The 27,623-nt window shown below is 45.4% G+C and overlaps 1 protein-coding gene across 1 annotated transcript in view; it reads left to right on the top strand.

Annotated features, from left to right (window-relative positions):
• DPT (dermatopontin) overlaps nt 1-19,518 on the top strand; it is a 147,454-nt gene extending 127,936 nt beyond the window's left edge. Inside the window, exons 3-4 of the mRNA XM_068265596.1 lie at nt 15,520-15,627; nt 19,193-19,518. Coding sequence (XP_068121697.1) covers nt 15,520-15,627; nt 19,193-19,259 — 175 coding nt within the window. The 3' untranslated portion in view covers nt 19,260-19,518. The remainder of the gene's footprint in view (nt 1-15,519; nt 15,628-19,192) is intronic.
• Nucleotides 19,519-27,623: the final 8,105 nt, after the last annotated feature.

The following is a 27,623-nucleotide window of genomic DNA, read 5'->3' as shown; positions in this document are numbered from 1 at the left end:
TGCTGAGTGGGAGAAATATCTCTGTAAATGGACAATTGTGTGTAAAAATAATCAAAAAATTGTCATTTACAGAGATATTTATCCCACCCAGCATGGGTATGTGTAAAAATACACCCCAAAACACATTATACTACTTCTCCTGAGTACGGCAATACCACATGTGTGGCAATTTTTTGCAGCCTAACTGCGCTAAGGAGGCCAAAGTCCAATGAGCACCTTTAGGCTTTACAGTAGTGCTTACAATTTAGCACCCCCCAAAATGCCAGGACAGTAAACACACCCCACAAATGACCCCATTTTGGAAAGTAGACCCTTCAAGGTATTCAGAGAGGAGCATAGTGAGTCCGTGGCAGATTTCATTTTTTTTTGTCGCAAGTTAGAAGAAATGGAAACTTTTTTCCATTTTTTTTATTTTGTCACAAAGTGTCATTTTCCGCTAACTTGTGACAAAAAATAAAATCTCATATGAACTCACCATGCCTCTCAGTGAATACTCTGGGATGTCTTCTTTCCAAAATAGGGTAATTTGGGGGGTATTTATACTATCCTGGAATTTTAGCACCTCATGAAACATGACAGGTGCTCAGAAAAGTCAGTGATGCTTCAAAAAGGGAAAATTCACTTTTGGCACCATAGTTTGTAAACGCTATAACTTTTACCCAATCCAATAAATATACACTGAATGTTTTTTTTTTTATCAAAGACATGTAGCAGAGTAACTTTCGTGCTCAAATGTATAGGAAATTTTACTTTATTTGAAAAATGTCACCACAGAAAGTTAAAAAAGTCATTTTTTTGACAAAATTCATGTCTTTTTTGATGAATATAATAAAAAGTAAAACTCGCAGCAGCAATCAAATAGCACCAAAAGAAAGCTGTATTCGTGACAAGAAAAGGAGGTAAAATTCATTTAGGTGGTAGGTTGTATGACTGAGCAATAAACCGTGAAAGCTGCAGTGGTCTGAATGGAGAAAAAGGCTCTGGTCCTTAAGGGGTAGAAAGACTGTGGTCCTCAAGTGGTTAAAACATGTTCAAAGATTATGATGCCAAAATGTTAGGCGTTTCAATTATTTTGTCCAACCCCTGTAGGTGCCCTCAGTATAGCTAGGTATAGGTGACCCTAGTATAGATAGCCAGTTAGGTGTCAGTGTCCCAGGAGCGGCACAACGCATGAGGGGGGAACAATGGGTATTTTGGTGGGCAGTAGAGGACACAGCGCATTTTGAGAGAACAATGGCAAAACAGAGCGGCGGGGAGGGGGGTCCACTCCCCTCTCCCTCACCTTAAGCTCCCCCTCTTCTGCTTTCAATGTGGTGGAGGTTCTTCTCTGTAAGCACCTGACGCTACTTCCTGATAAACAAGAAGTAGTCTTAGGCACTTACAGAGTAGAACCACCGCCGCATGGAACGCATGAAGTATGTCTGTATTTCATGCCCACTTGATACTGCGTCAATACTGGAGGAGGAAGCACTGAAGGGGAGCCTGAGGTGGGGGGAGGGGGAGTGGGCACTCCTCCCTCCCACTCTGTGTGGCCACTGTTCCCTCCTCATGTGCTGTGCCCCCTCCTGCTCCAAAAAATGGTCCCAGGGTGAGCACCAGGAGGGGCTCCAGGCCCTACTGCAGCTGCATCCCTTGCACCCCCGATTGTTAGGCACCTTGTAACTACATATGTGAGGGATAACTAAATAGATGACTGCCCACTATTTGCAGGGGAGGGAGGTACTAAAAGAGATGACTGGCCGCTACGTGCAGGGGTGGGGACACTAGAAGAGATGACTTGCTACTATGTGTGTGGGGTGGGGAGTTTGCTCTGTAGGGGGCCCTAAGATAACTTTGTAGCGTGAAAATTTGTGGCTGCATTGCTGTTGCTTACAATACATTGATTTAGTTTACTAGCAAGCTACAAATTTAATCCGCAGTTAAGAGCTTAGGTAGGCTGATCATGGCACACTTACTCCTCAAAATTTGAGATGAGATTAAGTACGCAAGGAACCTCTCATCTTTACATTGACCCCAAAAAGTTTTTGGGGGTCATTCCCATTTTAGTTCAGGGATGAAGGATCTGCAATATGTTAATTGATGGAGAGAGTGAGACCTAGATAGAATTTATAATAAAAATAGGTGGTCAAAAGCTTCCAATCTTTGGTAGACATCAGACAAGCACCAAGTGCACACATCTTTTGCCATCTACAAAATAGGCCAAGCAAGCATTAGACAACTTGACTGTTTATTACATGCTTTTAGTATAGATGTTGTGGGACCACATTATCTCCATAGATAATCATTGTCATTTATCATTATCCTCGCACAACTAAGTACTTAAGCTGTGATGATGGATAATAAAGTAGGCATCTGACTAAAGGCTGCCTTATACGCATAGATTTCTGCTCAATGTGCAGATCAATTCCTCTCTGATCTGAATCTAATCAGCGAGGGATTAATTCCCCCCATATGCCGCACACAGAGTTCCAATAAATTTCACCATGAAATCTATTGAACTGCAGCGTTGCAGTGTTCAAAACAGTGCAAAACTGTGGGCCGTCGATCTGCCCCAGCTCCCTCGCCATAACCAATTCACAGAATCTTACCATCTGATCGTAATTTTGATCCATTTTTGTCATAAATTAATACAAATTACAGGGAAAAGGTGCAGCCTGTATTTAGAGGTGCTGCCAATATCTCCTGTTGTAATAAAAATTGGACTTCCGGTTCCGGCGTTGTAAGGGATGGCCACAGACTGTGGGCTCAGTCTGTGATTTCCCCCTTGCTGTCTTCCCCATTCCACGGAGCTGCCAAACTTTACCTGCTCATCATGCCTGAGGCCCTAGATTACCCCACTATGGATCGAATTGATGACTTGGAAAATCGATCCCGCTGAAATAATCTGCAGATCATTGGTCTCCCTGAGTTATTTAAGCCAGTGGACCTTCCGGTACTATGCTCCGCAGACATTCCTGGGCCTTAATATTGTTTTGAAGGTAGAAAGAGCTCATCGTATTGGGCCGCTGAGATCGGATAGGAAGGCCCTACACCCGGTGATTGTGAGATTTCTGGACTATTCTGAAAAGGCTACTCTGCCTAGGGCTTATCGGGCCCGCAAGCTGCTGGCCATGCAAAGCCGCAAACTTTTACTCTTTGCAGATTACTCTGCGGAGGTTAATAGCTTTCAATCCTGTCTGCCAGGCCCTGGTCAAACGTAAGATTAGTTTCTTTCTGAATTATCCTGCAACCCTATATGTTTATAATGAGGATGGGAAGGCCACATCGTTTGTGTCACCATCAGAGGCTGAAAATTTTGTGCAGACTTAGAACCGAGTTCTCCAAATTCGTCCGTGTCAGACAGGAGAGCTCACCTGAGTGATGGTCCTAGTATACCAGCTAATTCGAAAGATTCCTTGGGAGGGAGGACTTGGGAGGACTGAACAATCTTGCTCGCTTTTTTATGCTGTTATCTTTTGCTTGGAGTAACCGTGGACTGGGGGGTCTACAAATTTCTATTGCAAAAACTAAAATAATAGTTTCAATGGGGAGTTTCCACTTGACTCCACGACAGGTCCACCAGGAGACTGGACTGCCCATCCCTGGGACAGGAAGAACAGACAAAGTTTAAATAGCCACCACCTTCAGTGTTCTTCCTGTCCCCGGGGAGGACAGACAGAGTTTCCTGTGCTGCCGAGCAGGGCCGGCCCTAGACTTTTTGCCGCCTGAGGCAAATTTTGAAAAAATTATTGCTGCCGCCGCCCCCCCGTGGGGGAGGGGGGGGCCGCCGCCGCCGAGCTGGAGGGGTAGCGGGCAGGGCGGGGGTATTGGGCCTAGCGGCGGGGAGGGGGGTCGGACCCCCCCCTCCCTCGCCTGGGTCCCCCGTCCTCCGCTCCCCTCCAGCCTTAAATCCATCAGAAGCGCAACTCTCGTAAGAGGCAGTGGGCGGGGAAGACTCACCTCTTCCTCGCTCGATCTAGCATGCGCTCCACTGACGTCCCTTCCTGCAGCGCCGTCCATTTACAATACAGTGGGCGGCGTTGCAGGAAGTGACGTCAGTGGAGCGCACGCTGGATCGAGCGAGGAAGAGGTGAGTCTTCCCCGCCCACTGCCTCTTACGAGAGTTGCGCTTCTGATGGATTTAAGGCTGGAGGGGAGCGGAGGACGGGGGACCCAGGCGAGGGAGGGGGGGTCCGACCCCCCTCCCCGCCGCTAGGCCCAATACCCCCGTCCTGCCCGCTACCCCTCCAGCTGGGCGGCCGGCTCCTCGCACCCTCCGACGGGCGGATGCCGCCCCTAGAAATTTGCCGCCTGAGGCAAAAGTTTCACCCCGCCTCATGAGCGGGCCGGCCCTGCTGCCGAGGCCAGAGGGTGAGTCTGGGGGAGTGCCGTTGCTGCCTAGTAGCATTCCTCTTAAGAGGAGATCCCAGGCGACCTCCATGGTCGGGCACAGTGCTACCCTAAGAACGGAACTCCGCTCCACTTAGTGGATGCGGAAGTTCCTCCGCCTGTTGTGGCGCACGTACGCGTGCATTCCAGGGTGGGCGGACGTCCCATGACGCGGCTTCCGGCAGAAGGCATCAAATCCCGGCTCTTCCGCCAGCGGGGGCGACCCAGGCAGCATGTGGGATGCCGCGCTGTGCGGCGTCTATTCAAATAGACACCAGTGAGAGTCAGTAGCAACCACAACAGTCTCTGACTAAGGCTGCTGGAAGGATCTGCCGCTCCCTCTGTCACCATGGAGCGTTCCTCCTCTCAGGCCGTGGGGCCAGCCGCACAAGCCAGTACAAGCCAAGTAAGTACTTTTATACTGGCTGGGGATAGCAAGTTTGTTGGCAGCTCACTTATGGTGGTTCTGTTCTTTTTCAGAACCCAAGACCTGCTTCCTCCATGGATGAATATGAATCCAGGGCCTGTGGGATCTGTCGTAAAAAAAACTTGCTGTTTCCTATCCAAAACCCTTATGTAATGCTTGCATTTTGTCTGTGGTGAAGCATGAACGGGAGACATGTTTAATAGTATGCTTACGGAATTTCAGGATCAATTATCTGAAAAGTTTCTAAATGAAAATGTTTCCACTGCTTTACTATCAGAGTGTAGGGTATCTCAGCAAGATGAGGATGCTGACTTACCTAGACCATTTCAACAGCCAAGGGTTTTGGGGTCCACTTCGGGAGGAAGCAGAGACAGCTGGGGGGTCTTCTGGCCAGGAAGACGAGACACCTAGGTGCTCCTCTAGGGGTAAATTTAAATTACTCCCTGAATAGTCAGATGAATTATTGGAGTTCATTTATTCTGCTCTTAATATTCAGTATGATTTTCTGAAACCCTCTACAGTAGAAGATGAGATGTACTCAGAACATTTAGTGTCTAAAGGATTAGGGTTTCCGGTTCACAAAACAATGCAAAAAGCTGGTAATTAACAGAGCGTTTAAGAGATGCTATCCATTCAACGAAGAGGAACAGTCTAAATGGACAAAATGTCCAATATTAGACCTTGCCATTTCAAAATTATCTAAAGACGCACCCATCCCATTTGAAGACACAGGTGCTTTCTGACAGGAAAATGGAAGCTCTTCTTAAGGAATCATGGGAAGCGGTTTCCGCCTCATGTGCACCTAACTTAGCAGCGACCTGTACTGCTCGGTGCCTGATCATTTGGTTGCAGGAATTGCAATCTCTTTTGAAGAGTAGTTCTCCACCTGAGAATATTTCTCAGTCAGTTGCGACATTGAAACTTGCTGCAAAATTTCTTGCAGACGCAACTAGCGAAGCATTCAGAATTTCTGCCCACAGTCTAGCGTTAATTAACTCTGTCAGAAGATTCTTGTGGCTAAAAAATTGGGATGGGGACAGGGTCACAAAACAAAGACTTTGTGCCCTACCGTTTGAAGGAAAATAGCTGTTTGGCTCTGCTTTAGAGTCTGTACTCGAAAGAGCAGGGGAAAGGAAAAAAGTTTTTCCAGCAGGTAAGAAAAATAAATCTTCCAAAAGGAGATTTCGGGCCCCTAGGAGGAGTCAGAAAACTGATTCTGGCAAAAAAATGTCAAAACAGACAAGACAAAACAAAAGGGTTCCTCTTCATTCCCAAACCCTCAGACAACCCCTCTAAACCAAAGTCATAATAATGACTATACTTGGGTGGGAGGCAGGCTAAAAAAAATTCTTTACGGCATGGCAGAAGGTATTAAACAACAAATACATCTGGAGAACCATCAAACATGGTTACAAGATTCATTTTATGCAAGTTCCCCCGAGATCTTTCAGGGTAACGAACTCTCTTCGGTGTCCAGTCCAGCAGGCGGCAATGGAAAAGGCTGTGGGATCTCTTTTCCAGAAGGGGGTTGTGGAAGAAGTTCCTTCACCAGAGAGGAGGAAAGGTTTCTATTTCGCTCTCTTTCTGGTTCCGAAGCCGAACGGCGACTTTCGCTTTATCATAAATCTTCGGTCTCTAAACCAGTTTGTGAAGTACAAGAAATTCCGCATGGAGTCCATTCATTCCACAATTCTCCTGCTGGGGAAGAACTACTTCATGGCATCCATCGATCTGATGGATGCATACTATCATGTCCCCATCCATCCAATGCACTGGAAGTATTTGAGAGCTGCCGTAAAGATTCAATCCCAGATCCTTCACATCCAGTTCAAAGCTCTCCCGTTTGGGATTTCAAGTGCACCCAAGATCTTCACAAAGATCATGACAGAGGTAGAGGTCTTTATAAGAATGCAGAAGATTATTCTAGTTCCCTATCTAGATGATCTTCTGATAACGGCACAAACAAAAGATCTGCTCCAGGAGCATATACAGATTGTGCTTGGAGTTCTGAAGGCTCTGCGATGGATTCTGAATGTTCAGAAATCCGATCTAATCCCAGGACAGGAAAAGACCTTTCTAGGAATCTCACTGAATTCGATCTTGCAGATCTCCTGCCAGAAAAAAAGGTCGATCCGTTAATCGAACGTATTCAGGTACTTCTGAGATCAAAGTCCTTCACAACAAGACAGGCTATGAGTCGCCTGGGAAAATTTTCAACTTGTATCCCAGCCGTAGCTTGGGCTCAAGCAAGGTTTCGAATATTTCAACTGGCGATCCTATGCCAGTGGTCAGGCAAACAGAAGGATCTGGACAAAAACATATGGTTGTAGGATCCAGTGAGACTCTCTCTGAAGTGGTGGACTTGTCGTCCAAACCTGCAAAGAGGCGTAAGTTGGTCAAATCCAAATCCCCTCGTAATTACAACAGACTCAAGCCTCTGGGGTTGGGGAGCGCATCTGAAACAGTATTACATACAAGACAGATGGTCTCCGTTAAAAAAAAATTTCACTTCAAACCACAGGGAATTGCTTGCAATCAGGAAAGCTCTGCAGAAATGGGAAGACCTGTTGTTGCACAAAAATGTGAAGATCCAATCAGACAATCAGACGGCTGTTGCTCACATAAACAAACAAGGGGGGACCTTCAGTCCACCCCTAATCTCTCTTTCCCTCCAGATATTCGGCTGGGCAGAGAACAGAGTTATTTCCTTAAAATTGGTTCACCTCAAAGGAAAAGACAATGTTCTAGCAGATTGGTTGAGCCACAAACAAATATATCAGAGCAACTGGTGTCTGAACAAAGATGTGTTCAAAATGATTTGCAACAATTGGGGTCTTCCATCCATAGGCCTCTTTGCTGCATGGGACATCACGCTTCTACCCAGATTCTGCTCCCTCAACCCCAAAGGCTCCCCAGAATGTGTAGATGCTTTCCTGTTGGACTGGGCACCAGAGAGAGCATATGTCTTCCTCTTCCCCCCTTCAATTTGATAGGGAGGGTTCTACAGAAGGTTGCAAAAGATCAGGTCAATTTGATCCTGATTGCTCCAGTCTGGCCAAAGAATGCCTGGTATTCGTTACTACTCTCCCTGATGGTAAAAGATCCGATGATCTTACCAATCTCAGATCGGCTTCTGAAGAAGGGACAAGTGTACCATCCTGCAGTGGCCAGTCTGAAACTGAAGGCTTGGCTTTTAAGCGGGGCTTGCTTCTAAACAGAGGTCTGTCTGAAGATGTCATTGAAACCATGCTTCATGCCAGGAAACCTGTTGTCTCTTTTATTTATCTTAGAGTTTGGAATGTATTTTGTGAATTTAACAAAGACTCTCCGGAGAATTTAATTAATTTCTCAATTCCCAATATCCTAGATTTCCTACAGAAAGGATTAGGGATGGGTTTAAAGCTAAACACTCTCAAAGTACAGCTTGCTGCTTTGGGGCCTATTTTGATGTTCCTTTTTTATCAAATTCTTTGATTAAAAGATTCATCAAGGGGGTTAAAAGGAAGACAGTAGTGAAAAAAACTACCGTCCCTCCTTGGGATCTGAATTTAGTTCTAAACTCCATTATTCAGTTTCTTTTTGAACCTTTGGATCAAATATCCATGAAGGATTTAACCCTAAAAACTTTTTGGGTGGCAATCACTATGGCCAGGCGTATCGGAGAAATACAGGTCCTTTGTATCAAGCCGCCTTTTATGTCTATCCAAGAAGGTAGAATTAATTTTCAGTTACCTCCTTCGTTCACTCCGAAGGTGATGTCGAATTTCCACAGAGAGCAGGAAATCTTCATTCCCTCTTTTTGTCCGGATCCTTCAAACAAAAAAAGAGGAAAAATGTAGCTCACTGGATGTGAGAAAAATAATTTTACTTTATTTGGACAAAACTTCTTCCCGGAGAAAGGAAGATAATTTGTTTGTTCAGTTTCAGGGTGCCCGAAAAGGGTTAAAAGCGTCCAAAAGTACGCTCAGCAATTGGTTGAAACTTTGTATTGACAAAGCATATGAGATTGCATGAAAGCCAGCGCCAAAGAATGTAAAGGCTCATTCTACTAAGGCTGTCCCGTCTTCCTGGGCAGAGAGAAACTCTGCTTCTGTTCTACAAATTTGTAAAGCAGCCACATGGTTTTTCTATGATACATTCATAAAGCACTACCGTTTGGATCTACCAAGCAATCAGAACTTGAGTTTTGGTCGTAAAGTACTGTCTGCAGTTGTCCCACCCTGAGGGAGGTAATATTGTATATCTCCTGGTGGACCTGTCGTGGAGTCAAGTGGAAGCTTACAATTACTCTCACCTGGTAATTGGGTTTCCACGCTGACTCCATGACAGGTGGGTTAACTCACCCCCAACTCAAACGGTAAGTCTCCTACCCTTACATGGTGATAGTCAAAGCACTGAAGGTAGGCGGCTATTTAAACTTTGTCTGTTCTTCCTGTCCCAGGGATGGGCTGTCCAGTCTCCTAGTGGACCTGTCGTGGAGTCAGCGTGGAAAGTCAATTACCAGGTGAGAGTAATTGTAAGCGTATATGTGGTTCTATGCCTTTATGATTTTTCTGTTCATTTCTCCTTTGCACTATAACCAATGGGGGGGGGGGATGGTGGTGAGCAGGGGTGGACTGGCCCAGGAGGATGGGGAAATTCCCCACCGGGCTGCCACTTCCTTACACAAATAGGGCCGGTGTGAGAGCAGCACTAATCACTAGAGATGGCTCAAACCTCCGATTTTCGGTTCGCGAACCTGGAACGCGAACTTCCACAAAAGTTCGGTTCGTGTGAACTTTCGCGAACTGCAATAGACTTCAATGGGGATGCGAACTTTGAAAACTAGAAACATTTATGCTGGCCACAAAAGTGTTGGAAAAGATGTTTCAAGGGGTCTAACACCTGGAGGGGGGCATGGATGAGTGGGATAGATGCTAAAAGTCCCAGGGAGAAATCTGGATTTGACGCAAAGCAGCGTTTTAAGGGGAGAAACCAGATTGCATGCTAAATTGGAGGCCTAAAGTGCTTTAAAACATCTTGCATGTGTATACATCAATCAGGGAGAGTAATTAGAGTACTGCTTCACACTGACACACCTAATTCACTGTGTAATGCACCGCAAACAGCTGTTTGTGTAGTGACGGCCGTGCTGGACTGGTGCGCACCATGGTGAGAGTGCAGGCCGTGGCGGTTTTCAAGCCCATATGGTCGCCGGGCTGTGGTAGCTCAATGATAGAACAAGAGTGACTGTCCAGCTGATCGAATTTGGTCTGTCCACAATGAAGCAACAACCGTATTATCTAATCTTGGGTGTGCCCCCCTCCGCCCCATCCCGCACCCACCCCCGCACCACTACCCCCCCCATCCCCCGAGACACCCATTGCTTCATTGTGATACGCAAGCCCCTTCACCTCGGCAAGGTAATGATCACGAAGGGGAATTGGCACATGTACATGCCTTTTGTTTTGTTGTTGCAGTTGCAGTGCTGGCAGAAAAATTAGGCAGGGATGTACATGCACCAAAAATTTAGGAATCCATCTGGAGTCCTGGTGGTGGCGGATGGTGGATGCTGCAATTGAATGGTTAATCGCACAGGCATACACCGCTTTTGCTAGACTTAAAAAAGCATGTCCTGCATCCAAAACAAATGCTAACATTTATTACGCTAGGAGGAACTTTTGCTTCCAATATGGTTTGCATGCAAAGTATAATGTACTAGACACTTGCACCACAATGAGGCAAACCTCCAAGCAAGTGACCTAACCTAAATTTAAAACCTTGGGAGCAGCTAAGCGAGAAAAATGTGTAACTTACATTTTGTTGAACAGCGAGGAGAACGCCAGCGCATACCACTAAGGCAGCATCTGAAATGACCACCAGCTCATGTGTGCAGCACCTAAATAGACTTTCTGCACACTTCGCATTCAATTCAGATGCAAATCATATGCAAATCTGCTACTACTGAGAAAACTCAGGAGGGGCTGGGAGCAGCTAACCTGATAGTTACATACTTACAGAGTTAAGTATATTTCTAGTTAAGAATGTTTCCCACTGTTTCTTAACCGGGGGAATTGTTACTTTGATTGACAGAAGCTTTCTGGGAGAGGTACAGGTATATAACCATGACTCAGCGGAAGGCAGATGGGTGAAAATTGAAATTCTACTTGATGGGCAAGTCTTCCTTCTGTGGGGTATATATGCTCCTAATGCTGACAGCACAGCGTTCTTTAGAGATTTGGCGGCTGATATTAATTCGGCTCCCACTCACTCTAAAATAATTATTTTAAGCGATTTTAATGTGGTCCCCACTCCTGCAATCTGGCAGACTAGCATCCTGTAGAACACTGGACAAGCCATTGAACTTGTTTATTGAATCCATTGGCCTTGTAGATACAGGGCATCATTGCCATCCCCTTGAAAAGGATTAAACCCATTTTTCTTATGTGCATGCTTCCCACTCATGGATAGACAACTTATTTGTCACCCCAAACTTGATCACATCCTTTACTAATGTTGAAATTAAAGCAATGGTCATCTCGGAACATGCCCCTTTGATTGTCACTTGCAATTGTGGCCCTAGAGCTCTGGGGGGAAAATCCCCAAGTTTCTATACATGGATGAGCAGTTTGTAGCTGACTTGGTGCTCTGGGGGAGAGACTACTGTTTGAATAATAAGCAACATTGGCACCAACCTACCCTCTTCTGGGAAACAGCCAAGGCAGTAATTAGGGGCCAAATTCTGGCATATGCCAAATCTATCAGGAGGAAAATCATGGAGAATTACCAAAATGTCTGCGATCAGGCTCTCAAGGGTTATATATCTTATCTGGGGGACCCCTCAGTCTAGCAGAGATGAATGGGTTGCAGCGAAAAGAGAAGCTGATGTCTGGTTAGAAAAATATGGTAAAACGTTTTGCTCCTTTAGAGCTGCAGAGTTCTTTCAGTTTGGAAATAAGGTGGGGATGCTTCTAGCCAATCTATCTAAGCTAAGACGGGTACGCGCTATGATTCTCCGGATGATAAACTCACTAGGAAAAATATGTACGGACCCAACAGGAGGTGTTAAAAGTTTTTCACTCTTACTATGAAAAATTATATGAATCTAAGGTCTCCCCTGGTCCTGATCAGGAGCATTACCTTAACTCTATTTCTCTTCCAAAGCTGACAGATCAGAATCTTGAGCTTCTTAATGCCCCTATAACGGCTCAAGAGGTCTTCTCAGTGATTAAAAAAATGACTCTCGGAAAGGCACCAGGACCAATGGTTTTTCCATCTAATTTTTTTAAATTATTAAAAGGTGGTATAAAAGATACACTAGCTGCTCTTTACAACTGTATTATTAAAAATGCAACATTTCTCCCCACAGTGAATGACGCTTGAATTAAGCTCATACCTAAAATGGGAAAAGATCCCTTGGATCCTTCTTTATTCATACCGATATCGATGTTAAATTTAGATTTTAAAATGATGTCCAAATTCTTGGCTGATAGGTTGGTGGAGATCCTCCCTACTCTTATAATGGATAATCAAGTGGGATTCATTAAAGGATGCAGTGCTTTTACAAATATAAAGAAGACTTTAGCTGTCTTGGAATACAGTAGGCTGAATGGGGATTGGTCTGTTTCAGAGGCCTTCTTGGCACTTGATGCGGAGAAGGCCTTTGATAGTATTGAATGTTACTGGTTATTTGAGGTACTTAAAACATTTGCATTTGAAGGAAGCTTCCTAACTTATGTGAAGTTGACGTATGCTAATCCTATGGCTGGGGTCTCTTTACCGGGGAGCCTGGGTCCTGTCCTTTCCCTGGGGAGGGGTATGAGACAGGGTTGTCCTTTATCTCCTTTGCTGTTCAATCTGGCCTTGAAGCCCCTGTTCCGTGCCCTATGTTCTGAGGAAGTCTTGTGGGCGGGACGAAACATGTTAACGTGACACTGCGTCATAATGTAGGTCTGGCGTGAAGCTGATGCGCATGGCAGTTGGACACGCAGGCTGGCATGTTTGCAAACTCTGCAAGCGGAATCAAGTCCAAGGATTTACCGACTAAACACAGGCCGGCAAATACATGGTGAAGTTTTTCTAATGACTTAAGTGCAACAGAGGAAAGTGACTTATATGTGCAGCTCCAATTACATCCAGAGGACTGGTAACTATATGTATTGCACATCAGTCAGTATATTTGTCCAGAACCTTGAGAGAGTTTATGTGCTTGAAACTTTGCTAAACGTGACAAGGCCAGGGCACTGTGATCTTTTGGAATAAACTAATCGTGTGTGAAAGCTGTGTATCTATTTATATTGTCCATGCACCAGAGAGGATACTGGGGGCAACAATGTTTCTACACGTTGTGGGCAATTATAATATGTGATTCTTTGCTGGAAATTGGACTGTGTTTGATCCATTCAGCATTTATTCAACACGTTCTTGCTTTAAATATACAGTTGCATTGGCAGTTGAAACTTGCTTTACTTGTGGAACATTCTTTCCAACTTAAACTATATCAAGGATTTGTCAGTCTGTCTGTTTGAGCTATTGAGGGCTATATTCAACTGAGATGCATTGTCTGGACTAATCTGCTTGCCAAAAATACTATTTAGCCAATATTGCAAACAAGGATGCCTAATTGCAGGAGTTAAAATAATGTTCATGTTTAATCCCTAATTCCCTATTCGTATAGCTGGCGCCAGATCTGCAAGTAATGATTTTAGCACACTTTCTAGCACTTTATTAATATCTCCGATCACATTGGTCTAGTTTATTCTGCAAATTGGTCTCTATGAGTACTCTAGCATTGTATCCAGGGCAATTCAAGCCTAAATTATGCAGCATTGCTGGATGGCTCTTTAGAGAAATATTCATTTTGCAGACTAGATCCAAAGTGACATCAAGATTTGTAATGTGTGATGGTTATACCTATACAAAGCAGTATGATGTAATTTATAATAGTTTTTGAATATGCTTGCATTGTCAAGTATTGAATAATACTATTAAGTATATTGCAAAATATGCTTATTAAAACACAGTTGAGCAGCATTTACTGGTTTTGGTGTGGTTTGCTACATATTTTTGTTTTTTTGCTTAGCAGTGCTGGTACCTGCGTTCTACACATATACTCTAAAATTAACTGAAGTTTTTTGGTTATTGTTCTGGTTTTTCTCAAAAATAGTTTGATAAACAATATCTATACAATTTTATAAATTAGCTATGAAAATATATAAAAGGAGGGCTACGCCAAAATTACTAGTGAGTAAAATAGCATTGTAAAACCTTGTTAAAAAGGGATGCAGTGTCATCATATACTGTGGTGATTACTGTCCTCAATCCTTGCATGGCACACACATCCATGTACCGAGCCCGAGGTGAAACTCATCTAGTTACGGTATTTAAGTCCTGCTGGTAAGAGTAGTTTCCAACATCCCTTGCACATGATCCTGACTTTCTGGGAGGGAAACCAGGAGAGATGTGCAAAAGATCACAGAAAGGAAGGGTTAAATCAATGTATTCAATTCAAGGTTTTTCAAAACATTGTAATGTAATATACTAATAGGCAGTTGTAATATGCACAGCATGGACACAGTACTGTGCATGCATATTATATCTGCTGCCTACTGTCCTTGTGGCAGGGGTTGGAGAGTGGAGGGTGGAGGGTGGCAGCACGCGCAGCAGATTCTTAAAAAGAAGGGGGAATTACTTGTGACTTAAAATTTACAGATATAATGGAACATTGCTATACATTGTATAAGCACAAAGTTATTGTGGTCACTTTAAAGAGTAACTGTCAGGCTGCAGAAGCTAATTTAAACCTTTATTCTCCTGTGTTAAACAGTTTAGAAGGAAGCCCAAAAGCCATTAGTGAAGATAAAAATCTCAGTTACCTTTGATGTGTGCTTATCAGCAAGGCTGTTAAAACCCAAGAGGACGCAAGCCGCATACTACACTGCAAAGCATTCTGGGGCCCTCCCCTCGGCTGCTAATGAGACGTTACAGAAGCTTGTAATCAGTCCAGCGTGTAGCACTGATAAATCTCAGGGCAGAGTACTCTGCAGGAGTCAGCTATTGTTCCTAGCCACATGGCTCATTAATATTCACTGCACACTGTGTTGTTCAAGTAGGAGCTTATCTGTGATCAGGAAGCAGGCAGGACATGACGACACATTTGACAGAAAAACATGGAGCCTGCCATGAGCTGTCAGGAGCATCTATCTCTGCATATACTATATACAAATTCTGTGAAATCCAAACGTGGACAGTGAAATGCATATGTAATGTAAGTACAGCCAATCTTTAGCTACTGATATATGTGTTTATTTTCTCTGAGACCTTATACCTAACAGCTCCTCTTTAAGCTGCTTTAAAAAAATAGCCTCTAGTGATACAGAAGAAGAAAGTTTCTAGTGGTTGTAAACTATGTATGTAGCTGTATAATATTCTCAGCTATCTGTCCTATCCTCAGAAAGACCTTTGTTTATCAGCTTTCAGAAACAACTACACTGATCTCAAATAAAAGCTTCTACAACGTATTAAGAATGTGGATAAAAAATGAGTACAACATAAAACATATAGAAAAACAGCTTTTCAACTCAAGCAATTTCAAACAAGCTTAATTAAGCAAAGTTTTAAGGATGTGTAAAATGTAATAGTTAAAGATGTTCAGTATTTTGTTCAAAGGAAAACAGATATTGCATTTTACTCTTCTTTTAATAATTATTATATAACAATAATTATGTTTATTTGCTTATTAACAGGTTGACCCAAGACTATCCTAGTCATTATGGAAAAGATGTGGATATGGTTCTGTATTCCCATGGGTATTATATCAGAGGGGCAAGCACAACTTTCTCTGGAGTTGAGAGGTTAGATAATTTACCAACAGTGCCAGATGAATGAGTACCAATCATGATACCTCAAGCAATATGTTGATGTTCCCTGGGTGGGCTACCTGCCATGGGTCATTTAATAAGTTCAGCCAGCATGATGTCTCCCCTAATAATACATGTCCCTCCTCTATCCATAACAAGTGATGGATTAATAAAACCACCGTTCACTCCAGTGCCATGTACCCTCATGTAACAATGTCAGTAAGGGCCCTTTTCCACTTGCAATCGCTAGCGTTCGCGCTGAACGTTAGCGATTGCAGATCAGCAAAAAGCAAAAAATTCCCGGCGCTTTCCCGACGTCTGCATAGCAAAATCGTGGCAAAAATCGTTCCGCGGCGCGATCGCGATCAAGTAAAAAATGAATCGCGGTAGTGGAAATTACCTACCGCGATTCCTATGTTAAAAAGCAAACCGTAGCGATTTTAAAATCACTAGCGGTATGCGGTTTTGCAATTAAGCAGTCACAAACGCCGTAGTGGAAAAGGGCCCTAAAGCCCTATCCCCCAAGTAGTACCATGCCATGTCAGTTTCACAATGTAGCCTTGAATACTTCCATAGACCCCCATATATACCCATACTCCCCCCCCCCTCCCTCCTGTAGTGCTTTATCCCCCAGTACTGTCATGTTATCGATTCCCACAAGAAAAAAGGGAGCAGGGAAGCTTCATTTTTTGAGACTTCCTACCCAGTACTGAAGTCCACTGCTGTTTGCTTTGCTTTTCCAGCAGTTCCTCTCTCCTTGTGACTTCATCTCCCACAGCCAGGTCTCATGTGATGTCACAGAAACAGCAGCTGGAGACAGAGAGTCACTGAGAGAGCAAGCCAAAGGCAAGAGAAGAGAGACTTCAGGGCTAGGACAGGGGGCCATATGCAATTCACCTTTTCACCTGAGTTTTCTCCTTGGTGAAATTTTCAAACTTGTCAATAAAATGTCTTTTAAACAACCAGCAAGCAAACAAATACTCAAAATAATTTTGATGGTACTTTTTCACGTACTTTTTGGTACTTTTACAATTACAAAGTGCTAAAAAGTTATTATAAATCGAAGATAAAACATTTTCTCCTAGGAGAAAACTCAGGTGAAAAAGTGAATTGCATATGGCCCAGGAAGCTATAAAAAAAAAAACCTCTCTGCACCCACTCTCCATGGCAGTCCCTGAAAACTACCAGAGAAAAACTGGAAGGAGGAAAGAACTGCCGCCGCTTTCCAACTCTAGGCCTCCTAATTCTTGCATGGGTATGGGGGCCACATCTTGTAAGGATTCCTCCTGTGGCATGTTCTGTCCATTGCGGTGGAGCTGCAAGTGGACAGTTCTGGCTTGTCAGCCTGCATTTGGTTGTGCATTCGCAATGAGTCACATTGTCATTTGCAATTGCTCTGCAGGTCTGGGCAGCTTGGGAAGCTGTCATCATTCCACCAATGACTTACTACAGCTGAGCGGCAGCCAGATAGCCCTGGATTTCCTGCATGCATGTTCTTGCATAGTACTGCATGCATTTGTTATGATAGTCTTTCAGCTAGCTAATCGTAATCAAGCCAGCTCAGGATTGAATGATTACCATTCAGCTGTGTGGAGATTTGCATGCTTGCATCCATTGGCTGATGCCAGCATAAAAGTCTGCCTCCCCTTTTAGACCCTGCCCGTCATAGTTTCAGCTCTGTCTAAGCTGTTACTGGGTCCTTTGATACTGTGAACAATATTCCTTGTCTTGTTACTTTCTAGTTCAGTTACCTTGTGGAGCTACGATTATATATTTCCCACGGGGACATATATACGTACTCCTTCTAGTGCAGAGAATTTGTATTGTTTATATTGCCTAGTTAGTTCGCTGTTACATAGTTACATAGTTATTTGGGTTGAAAAAAGACATACGTCCATCGAGTTCAACCAGATCCAGATCTAGCTAGTCTCCCTTGCTTATGTTATATATTGGTTCATCGCCAATATATACATATTCTAGTCAGAGTTTGTTATTTTCCTTGTATTCGTGTTACGGTGATATATCAGTGCAGCTGATATATACGTACTCGAACTGTTGATATCCTGTGTTCAGCTAGTCAGTTTTTAGCATGTTTCGGTAGGTTGCGCTTAGCATGATCACCCGTGCTTAGCTAGCATAGTCCTGTTCATGCAAGGTAGCCATTGCTGCGGTTGCTATTGGTTACCTCACTCTAGTCTTTGTGAATGCTTGCTGTCACTGAGGCAGTGACTAGATTAGCAAGCGTTCATTCTGTCAGCCTCTGTCCTCCTAGTCCTGTTCTTGCGAGGCGGCCATTTTCCGCGGTCGCTTTCGGCTACCTCACTCTAGTCCTGCCTTGTATCTGTCTGAATGTTTGCTATCGCAAGAGCAGCACAACATCGCACTGCGCTGCCATTGCGTTTTATTTGTAGTGATATCGGAAGCCTAGAGCTGCAGTTGCTCTGAGCAGCCTGTGTAGCCTCTTCCATTATCCAGCTCTTAGCCTTGTTGTGCTGGGTGGGCATAAAGTATGACCCCCCCAGCATTACACATCTTCAGTAGTTACAGTTAAACAGGACTATAAATACTTAATTCCCATTTAAAACTTAAAGTTACAGTCTTGTTACAGCTGTAAAGGTGGCCATATATCAGGAGATTTTGCGGGCTGATCGACCATCTGATTTTATAGAATCTGAGGAAAATCGGTGCCGCAACATGTCCGCCCGATCAATGTTTCAATGAGGCATGCTCAAAAATCTATTTTGTAAGTGCTTGATTAGATGCACAGCGGTAACAGTGTTCGATATCGCAATGACTGTTGTACCTGATGGACACGTGTAAAGTTTTCACCCCCCCCCCCCCCTTACCTGTTTGCAGCGTCTCACCTGTCTGCCGGGGTGATTCCTGGCCTCCCCCGCCATGTCAGGGGTCAATTTAGCAAACTTTCAGTAAGCTGAGTCACTCCACACTTATTGCAAGCAGGTATACCAAATTAAGAAAATAGCATGAGATTTAGCTCACTTATAATTATTGGTACATTTATGAATAATATGAGCTAAAAATGCCTTATCAGCACCAAAAAGATGTGCAGTGTTGACTCCAGTGAATTGTAAACATAGAAAATAATCTGGTAAACTACTGGCCCTGCAATGATGGTGTGCAGATTGCAATAGCCCGCTGCAACCAGTCAGAGAAAATTTTATATAAGAATGCAGATTGGTAGCTAAAAGAGATTAGTTGCAACTGCACCACAGCTCCCAGAACGGGATCACATTCAGGATCTAATAATTAGGTTTTTCCCATTGTCGACCTTTGGAACCAGAGCTGTTTGTCATGCTTCTCCTACTCTTTGGAGATGAATAGGAGAAGCAATTTACCCATTAACTTAGTAGATGCAGTGTTTATATGGCAGAGTGAATGTTATGCATAGTAAAACAATGTGTAAATACCAAAGCTCTCCTGTTATATTCATGATTTTACTCTTAATAAGTTGGGTACATACTGTATTACAATAAACTGATGATTACATTGCTAAATCCAATAACTTCTTAAGTTCTTATTTTCCATTTCAATTTTTCAGGGATCGTCAGTGGAAGTATATTATCTGCAGATTGACAGACTTTGACTGTGAATTTGAAAACTTCTAAAACAGGAAAGGCAGTGCTCCTTCAGTGATTCCAGTTCTTTCTCTCTTACCAATAAATATGGTATTTGGATATTTGACTGGTACAGTTATGCTTGTAAGATTACTGTAACTGTTAAAATTAGAATGGTAATGGCATGAAAATGTGGGGGAAAAAAATGAAATTGTATGGAATAAACATATTGCCTTTGTATTGCATTGCCATATAATTATGCCTTTGTATTGCATCAACACGTGTAAATAAAGTAAATGTTACATTCAAATTTTGACGCTATGTAAAGTTCGCTATGGAATATCTTCTCAACCGACACACAGAAGTAAACTCTGTATGAAGAAAAAAATGTTAGTCTACCTGCCTGGCATGGGTTATAAAATAAAGTGAACTATTTGCAAAAATAAAAACATAAATTCATGTGGATTATTTAAATAAGAGGTAAACAATATTACATAAACCACATCAATTGCAAAACATCTGATCTGAATTGTTATCAGACTTCAGCACAGTAAAATTAAAATGGATGTTTTGAAATACTAAAACTACGGTACACACTTGGTACTTAACTGATTATGTTACAATAACAATATGTAATCCTGCAGTAGCTCCTGGGCAGACAATCTGAAATGCTAATAAGCACACACACTCAAGGTCCCCTATTCAATTCACTTTTTCTCATAATTTTTTATCCTCTGTTTAAAATAACTTTTCAGCACTCTGCAATAGAAAAAAGTACCATTAGGCCCCGTTCACACTTGCGGTTTTGTAAAAACCGCACCGGATGTCCGGACCGCACCGTAGCCGGACCGGACCTGATCCGTACGGTTCCGGTCCGGATCCTGTCCAGATCCGGTACGTTTGCATCCGTTTTCCGTGCGGTATGAACACGGTTGCGGTCCGCATCCGGTTTCTTAAAGAGATAACAACCTGTATAAATACCTGGGGTTCTGGGAGGTCAGCAGAAGCTCTGGGGTCATTGTTGGAGACAGGTGGACGTGTGGAGACCATCCTTGGATACAGAGACTGCAGTTGGGACCATGGATCCAGTCATTTTTTACTCTTATTACCTGGGAATTCTCTCCTTCCTGTTGTTCACCTACTACTATGTGGGGAGAAGGCGTGCTCCTCGCAGGAGATGGTGGGTGCACCCTCTACTAGCCAGGAGGCAGAGGAAGGGAGAGTTCCAGGCCCTCTACCGGGACCTCAGACGACACCCACAGAAGTTCTACAGCTACACTCGGATGTCTATTCCCCTGTAAGTATTTAGGCCTAAATACACCAACCCCCACCATCCCTAAACACCCCACCCTCACCCCCACAACACCTCATCCCTGTATACCTAGCTAAACACACCACCCTGACCCCCACACCCCTGTATACCTAGCTATAGACTACACCCCCACCCTCCACAACACTCCCAAACCTCTGTAAACACACCTCCCCCATCCTCCACCCAACACCTTGTCCCACAACAGACTTTACAGCTTATTCCTTTCCATCTCCTGACAGGTTTGATACCCTCTTGGAGATGGTGAAGGATGACCTAAGGAAGAAGCATACCACGTTCAGGAGAGCAGTCACACCACAAGAACAACTACTCATCACACTGAGGTATGTAAAAACAAATTTTTTTTTTATTTTAAAAAACAATTATTAACCTTTTCAACATGAAAATATTCTTCCAACATGGAAGACAAAACATTTCTATGGTATAGCCCGGTCAGTGTTGAGGAACACCAACCACCAACTTTGTGCGGGAAGAGTTGCAGGGCATAGCTGCCCAAGTGTCTTTCGGGGACACCAGTCCCTAAAATTAAAGTGCTTTAAAAAGCTAACCACTGGCACACGACCCTCTGAGCCATGGATCAAGGACACAGGTCAGTGAAAAGGCTAGGCCTCTCACCGACCAGTCAAGGTGTCCTTCATCCATGGTTCCAAGGGTCTTGTGCAAGTGGTTAGGGACAAGAACAAAGTGAGGAGCAAGAGGAACCGAAGGCAGAGGTGCAGGACTACAGGTAGTGTCTTTAGGGGACACCAGGCCCTAAATTAGTGCTTTCAAAACCTAACCACTGGCACATGACCCTCTGAGCCATGGATCAAGGACACAGGTCAGTGAAAAGGCTAGGCCTCTCACCGACCAGTCAAGGTGTCCTTCATCCATGGTTCCAAGGGTCTTGTGCAAGTGGTTAGGGACAAGAACAAAGTGAGGAGCAAGAGGAACCGAAGGCAGAGGTGCAGGACTACAGGTAGTGTCTTTAGGGGACACCAGGCCCTAAATTAGTGCTTTCAAAACCTAACCACTGGCACATGACCCTCTGAGCCATGGATCAAGGACACAGGTCAGTGAAAAGGCTAGGCCTCGCACCGACCAGTCAAGGTGTCCTTCATCCATGGTTCCAAGGGTCTTGTGCAAGTGGTTAGGGACAAGAACAAAGTGAGGAGCGAGAGGAACCGAAGGCAGAGGTGCAGGACTACAGGTAGTGTCTTTAGGGGACACCAGGCCCTAAATTAGTGCTTTCAAAACCTAACCACTGGCACATGACCCTCTGAGCCATGGATCAAGGACACAGGTCAGTGAAAAGGCTAGGCCTCTCACCGACCAATCAAGGTGTCCTTCATCCATGGTTCCAAGGGTCTTGTGCAAGTGGTTAGGGACAAGAACAAAGTGAGGAGCAAGAGGAACCGAAGGCAGAGGTGCAGGACTACAGGTAGTGTCTTTAGGGGACACCAGGCCCTAAATTAGTGCTTTCAAAATCTAACCACTGGCACATGACCCTCTGAGCCATGGATCAAGGACACAGGTCAGTGAAAAGGCTAGGCCTCTCACCGACCAGTCAAGGTGTCCTTCATCCATGGTTCCAAGGGTCTTGTGCAAGTGGTTAGGGACAAGAACAAAGTGAGGAGCAAGAGGAACCGAAGGCAGAGGTGCAGAACTACAGGTAGTGTCTTTAGGGGACACCAGGCCTTAAATTAGTGCTTTCAAAACCTAACCACTGGCACATGACCCTCTGAGCCATGGATCAAGGACACAGGTCAGTGAAAAGGCTAGGTCTCTCACCAACCAGTCAAGGTGTCCTTCATCCATGGTTCCAAGGGTCTTGTGCAAGTGGTTAGGGACAACAACAAAGTGAGGAGCAAGAGGAACCGAAGGCAGAGGTGCAGGACTACAGGTAGTGTCTTTAGGGGACACCAGGCCCTAAATTAGTGCTTTCAAAACCTAACCACTGGCACATGACCCTCTGAGCCATGGATCAAGGACACAGGTCAGTGAAAAGGCTAGGCCTCTCACCGACCAGTCAAGGTGTCCTTCATCCATGGTTCCAAGGGTCTTGTGCAAGTGGTTAGGGACAAGAACAAAGTGAGGAGCAAGAGGAACCGAAGGCAGAGGTGCAGGACTACAGGTAGTGTCTTTAGGGGACACCAGGCCCTAAATTAGTGCTTTCAAAACCTAACCACTGGCACATGACCCTCTGAGCCATGGATCAAGGACACAGGTTAGTGAAAAGGCTAGGCCTCTCACCGACCAGTCAAGGTGTCCTTCATCCATGGTTCCAAGGGTCTTGTGCAAGTGGTTAGGGACAAGAACAAAGTGAGGAGCAAGAGGAACCGAAGGCAGAGGTGCAGGACTACAGGTAGTGTCTTTAGGGAACACCAGGCCCTAAATTAGTGCTTTCAAAACCTAACCACTGGCACATGACCCTCTGAGCCATGGATCAAGGACACAGGTCAGTGAAAAGGCTAGGCCTCTCACCGACCAGTCAAGGTGTCCTTCATCCATGGTTCCAAGGGTCTTGTGCAAGTGGTTAGGGACAAGAACAAAGTGAGGAGCAAGAGGAACCGAAGGCAGAGGTGCAGGACTACAGGTAGTGTCTTTAGGGGACACCAGGCCCTAAATTAGTGCTTTCAAAACCTAACCACTGGCACATGACCCTCTGAGCCATGGATTAAGGACACAGGTCAGTGAAAAGGCTAGGCCTCTCACCGACCAGTCAAGGTGTCCTTCATCCATGGTTCCAAGGGTCTTGTGCAAGTGGTTAGGGACAACAACAAAGTGAGGAGCAAGAGAAACCGAAGGCAGAGGTGCAGGACTACAGGTAGTGTCTTTAGGGGACACCAGGCCCTAAATTAGTGCTTTCAAAACCTAACCACTGGCACATGACCCTCTGAGCCATGGATCAAGGACACAGGTCAGTGAAAAGGCTAGGCCTCTCACCGACCAGTCAAGGTGTCCTTCATCCATGGTTCCAAGGGTCTTGTGCAAGTGGTTAGGGACAAGAACAAAGTGAGGAGCAAGAGGAACCGAAGGCAGAGGTGCAGGACTACAGGTAGTATCTTTAGGGGACACCAGGCCCTAAATTAGTGCTTTCAAAACCTAACCACTGGCACATGACCCTCTGAGCCATGGATCAAGGACACAGGTCAGTGAAAAGGCTAGGCCTCTCACCGACCAGTCAAGGTGTCCTTCATCCATGGTTCCAAGGGTCTTGTGCAAGTGGTTAGGGACAAGAACAAAGTGAGGAGCAAGAGGAACCGAAGGCAGAGGTGCAGGACTACAGGTAGTGTCTTTAGGGGACACCAGGCCCTAAATTAGTGCTTTCAAAACCTAACCACTGGCACATGACCCTCTGAGCCATGGATCAAGGACACAGGTCAGTGAAAAGGCTAGGCCTCTCACCGACCAGTCAAGGTGTCCTTCATCCATGGTTCCAAGGGTCTTGTGCAAGTGGTTAGGGACAACAACAAAGTGAGGAGCAAGAGGAACCAAAGGCACAGGTGCAGGACTACAGGTGCAGTGCAACAGGCACAAGGTTGTGACCCAGGTAGTGTCTTTCGGGGACACCAGGCCCTAACATTCAAGTCCAGCAAAAACAAAAGTACCCTGACATGGTCATCTGAACACCTCTGAACCTTTGTTGAAGGAGATGGGGCAGGGAAAAGGTTGGGCTAAAAAGCCCTGGGATGGTATCCTTCCTCCGAGGTTCGGAGATATTCAGAGGAGCATGTCCAGGAACAATATGACAGTTTTTTTCAAATTGTATCGACACCACTACTAGAGAAGGTGGGAGTTGCTGCCTGGAAATCCGGACTTTCTTGGGTGCTGGTCGTGGATGAGCTGGACCCTGACAGCGGCGGTCCATATTGACTGCCTCTGTAGCCAGTGTACATCTGTGATGAAGATTGCCAGGGGGGCACCACTGTAGGTTGTGGGGGTCTAAAAATTGGTGGTTGCAACAATGGCGTGTCCATGTGTTGTTTGATCGCCTCCAGCAAAGTGGAATGGCACGCCATCATGTTTTGGGAAGGCACCTTTTCCAAATACGGTAGTAGAGACATCACAGTGTGAAAACACGGGTGTGCCTGCAATTTCAGCAGTTCCTTACTTTGTTGATGCATTTGCTGCATCATGTTCTGCAGCTGGCCCACCGACTGATGATGCTGCGCACGCAGTTGGTCGATTTCTCCTCTGTGCATCTCATGCATCATTTTAAGCTCGTCCCTGTAGTGCCCATGTACAGCTTCGAGCTCACATTGCAGTGAACTGATGTGGGCCTTGTACTGCTCCATGATATGGCCCCTGTCCCCATCTTGCAACTGCCGGGTTATGAGAGTTTGGTGGCTCTGCAGAATCCCGAGAAGTCCGAAGACAGCCCCGGACATCTGGGACTCTGTCTCTCTTCTTGTTGGGGGGAGGGCACCTCGACGCCTCACTGGTGGGGTGGTAGCATCTTCCCGTCCTCTGGCCTGCGTCGGGGTTGCCCTGCGCGCTGGTTGTGCTGCAGTCTCTCTGTGCTCCTCTCTTTGCTCTTGGTCCCCTGGAGCTTCCATACCGGTCGATTGTGGAGGTGCAGCTTCTGCCACACTCGGTCCTGCAACCTCCAAATCACAGCTCTCTTCGCCCAAGTCATCCTCAAAGTCGAGAGCTTCGATAGGGAAGGACTCCCTCCTCCTACTCCTCTCCTCGGGGCAATATGTCACATCGGTGACCTCATCATCCACCAAGCTCTCCTCACTGCTGAAGCGTGCCTCCTGGGTCGGTTCCTCTTGCTCCAAATTGTCTTCAGTCCTGTAGATAAAAACAATATTTATTGGTTTGCCAAACAGCATGTGGCATCAATTCACAGAGCTAGCAAACACTAATCAAACACTTTATCAACCGTTTGTACCAAACGTTTGATAAAGCTTTTGAGAAAAGTTTGCTAAAGCCATGGGAATTGAGGCCAGTTTATAGCAATACATGTCCGAAGTCATGGTAGTTGTCTGCTACAATGAGTTCTCAGTTCCTGCCCACAGTAGTGGTACTTACAGTCTAGGTTCCAAGCTTGCATTTATGAAAGATAATTGCTTGGCGAATTGGTATTCCTTTAGGCGCTTTCCCCCGCCACTGCCACTTCTTTCGGCAAGTTTTTTCCTGCGTAGAAATTTCACGTAGGCATCACGCATATTGCGCCACCTTGTCTTGAACCTTTCTCCTGTAACGACATGAAAATTTGATTTTGATTATTTCTCTTGTAGGTACATGGCAACTGGACAAACATATACATCGCTACATGTGACATTTCCTATTGGGAAGAGCACGGTGGCAGGCATCGTCGTGAGGACTTCGAGGATCATTTGGACGCGACTGAGTGCCAGATACATGCCAGTGCCAGACACCAAGAAATGGGAGGAGATCGCCCAGGGCTTCTGGACCGAGTGCAAGTTTCCTAATTGTGTTGGCGCACTGGATGGGAAACACATCCGTATTCAGAAACCCGTGGGGAGTGGCAGCCATTATTTCAACTATAAAAAATACTTTAGCATTGTTCTAATGGCAGTGGCAGATGCGGACTACAAGTTTGTGTACGTGGACGTGGGGTCGTACGGTAGTTCCAATGACTCTGGAATTTTCCAGCGTACGACCCTTTGCCGGCTGATGGAGGAAGGCAGACTGCGTCTCCCCCGTGACAGACCCTGGCCTGGGACAAGGGCACCGGCCTACCCCTATGTGTTTGTGGGGGACAAGGCCTTCGCCCTGTCCGACCATGTAATGCGTCCGTACCCAGACAGGGGACTTGATGCCAGCCAGCTACACTTCAATGCTCGGTTGAGCCGTGCAAGGAGAATGGTGGAGTGCACATTTGGGATCCTGGTGTCAAAGTGGAGGGTGTTCCACACGCCCATGCTGCTGAAACCGGCCAACGCAGTTGTCGTGGTGAAGGCAGCATGCATCCTCCACAACTTTGTGCGGCAGGAGAAAAGAGAGACTCCGGAACCCCCGAATGTGCTTCCACTAATGCCCCTGAGGAGGTATGCAACCAGGCCAAGGGTAGTGTCACTGCGGAACAGGGACCGACTGAGACTTTATTTTAACACACCACCAGGACGAGGGTGAATGTTTGGTTTTTAATATGTTTTGTTGAAATGTGTATATTTTGTAGTTTCAAGTTTTTAAGTGATTTAAAATGTGTTAATTTTTTAAAATAAATTGTTGTTTAATAATTGGTCATTGTGTATGTTTTATGTGCACAGGTGGGGTACATCACAGGTGGGTGGGATACATCACAGGTGGGGTACAGGTGGGTGGGATACATCACAGGTGGGGTACAGGTGGGTGGGATACATCACAGGTGGGGTACAGGTGGGTGGGATACATCACAGGTGGGTGGGATACATCACAGGTGGGTTGGATACATCACAGGTGGGTTGGATACATCACAGGTGGGGTACAGGTGGGTGGGGAACAGGTAGGTGGGGTACAGGTGGGTGGGGAACAGGTGGGTGGGCCACAGGTGGATGGGCAACACGTCGGTGACACAAATCAATAGCAAAAGTGGAATACATCACAAGCAAACAAAACCACCAGCCCCCCAAACACTTCTAGTCAACATACCCTCTGTGCCTTGCTGTCTCTTGCTCAAGTTATCAAAGCCCTCCACATACAGCTTGGCAATTTTTTTCCACAGGCCTCTGCATTTCTTGACGTTGCTGTGGTCCGCATCCCCCTTGTCCCACAGGGCTGGTATCTGCTGCACCTGTAGGATGAGGTCTTCTGCTGTGTAGAGCCTCACCCCCTCGTTATCAGACAGATCGTCAGACATGTTGCTGCCAAAGAGCTCCAGCATGAAATCACTGCTGCTCCACTCTGTGAACGCTGGGCCCATGTGGTCCCCATCCAAAATGGCCACTATACCATAGAAAAAGCATAGGAAGTGGGGTAGAACGTCCGGTTTTTATAGCCAGTGTGTTGTGCGCTCTCCGTTTCTCATTGGTTTCTATTGGCCGGATGCAACAGTCCGGCTCCGCTCCGGATACGTCAGCCGGAGGAGCCGGACCAAAAAATAGCGCATGTTGGGTCTTACGCCGGAGTCCGGATCCGGTCCGGATCCGGTCCGG

The sequence above is a fragment of the Hyperolius riggenbachi genome, chromosome 2, assembly GCF_040937935.1.
Source record: "Hyperolius riggenbachi isolate aHypRig1 chromosome 2, aHypRig1.pri, whole genome shotgun sequence".
Lineage (NCBI taxonomy): Eukaryota > Metazoa > Chordata > Amphibia > Anura > Hyperoliidae > Hyperolius > Hyperolius riggenbachi.
Note: the sequence above shows the minus strand (reverse complement) of the source record. Positions and strands in the feature narration are given on the sequence as shown.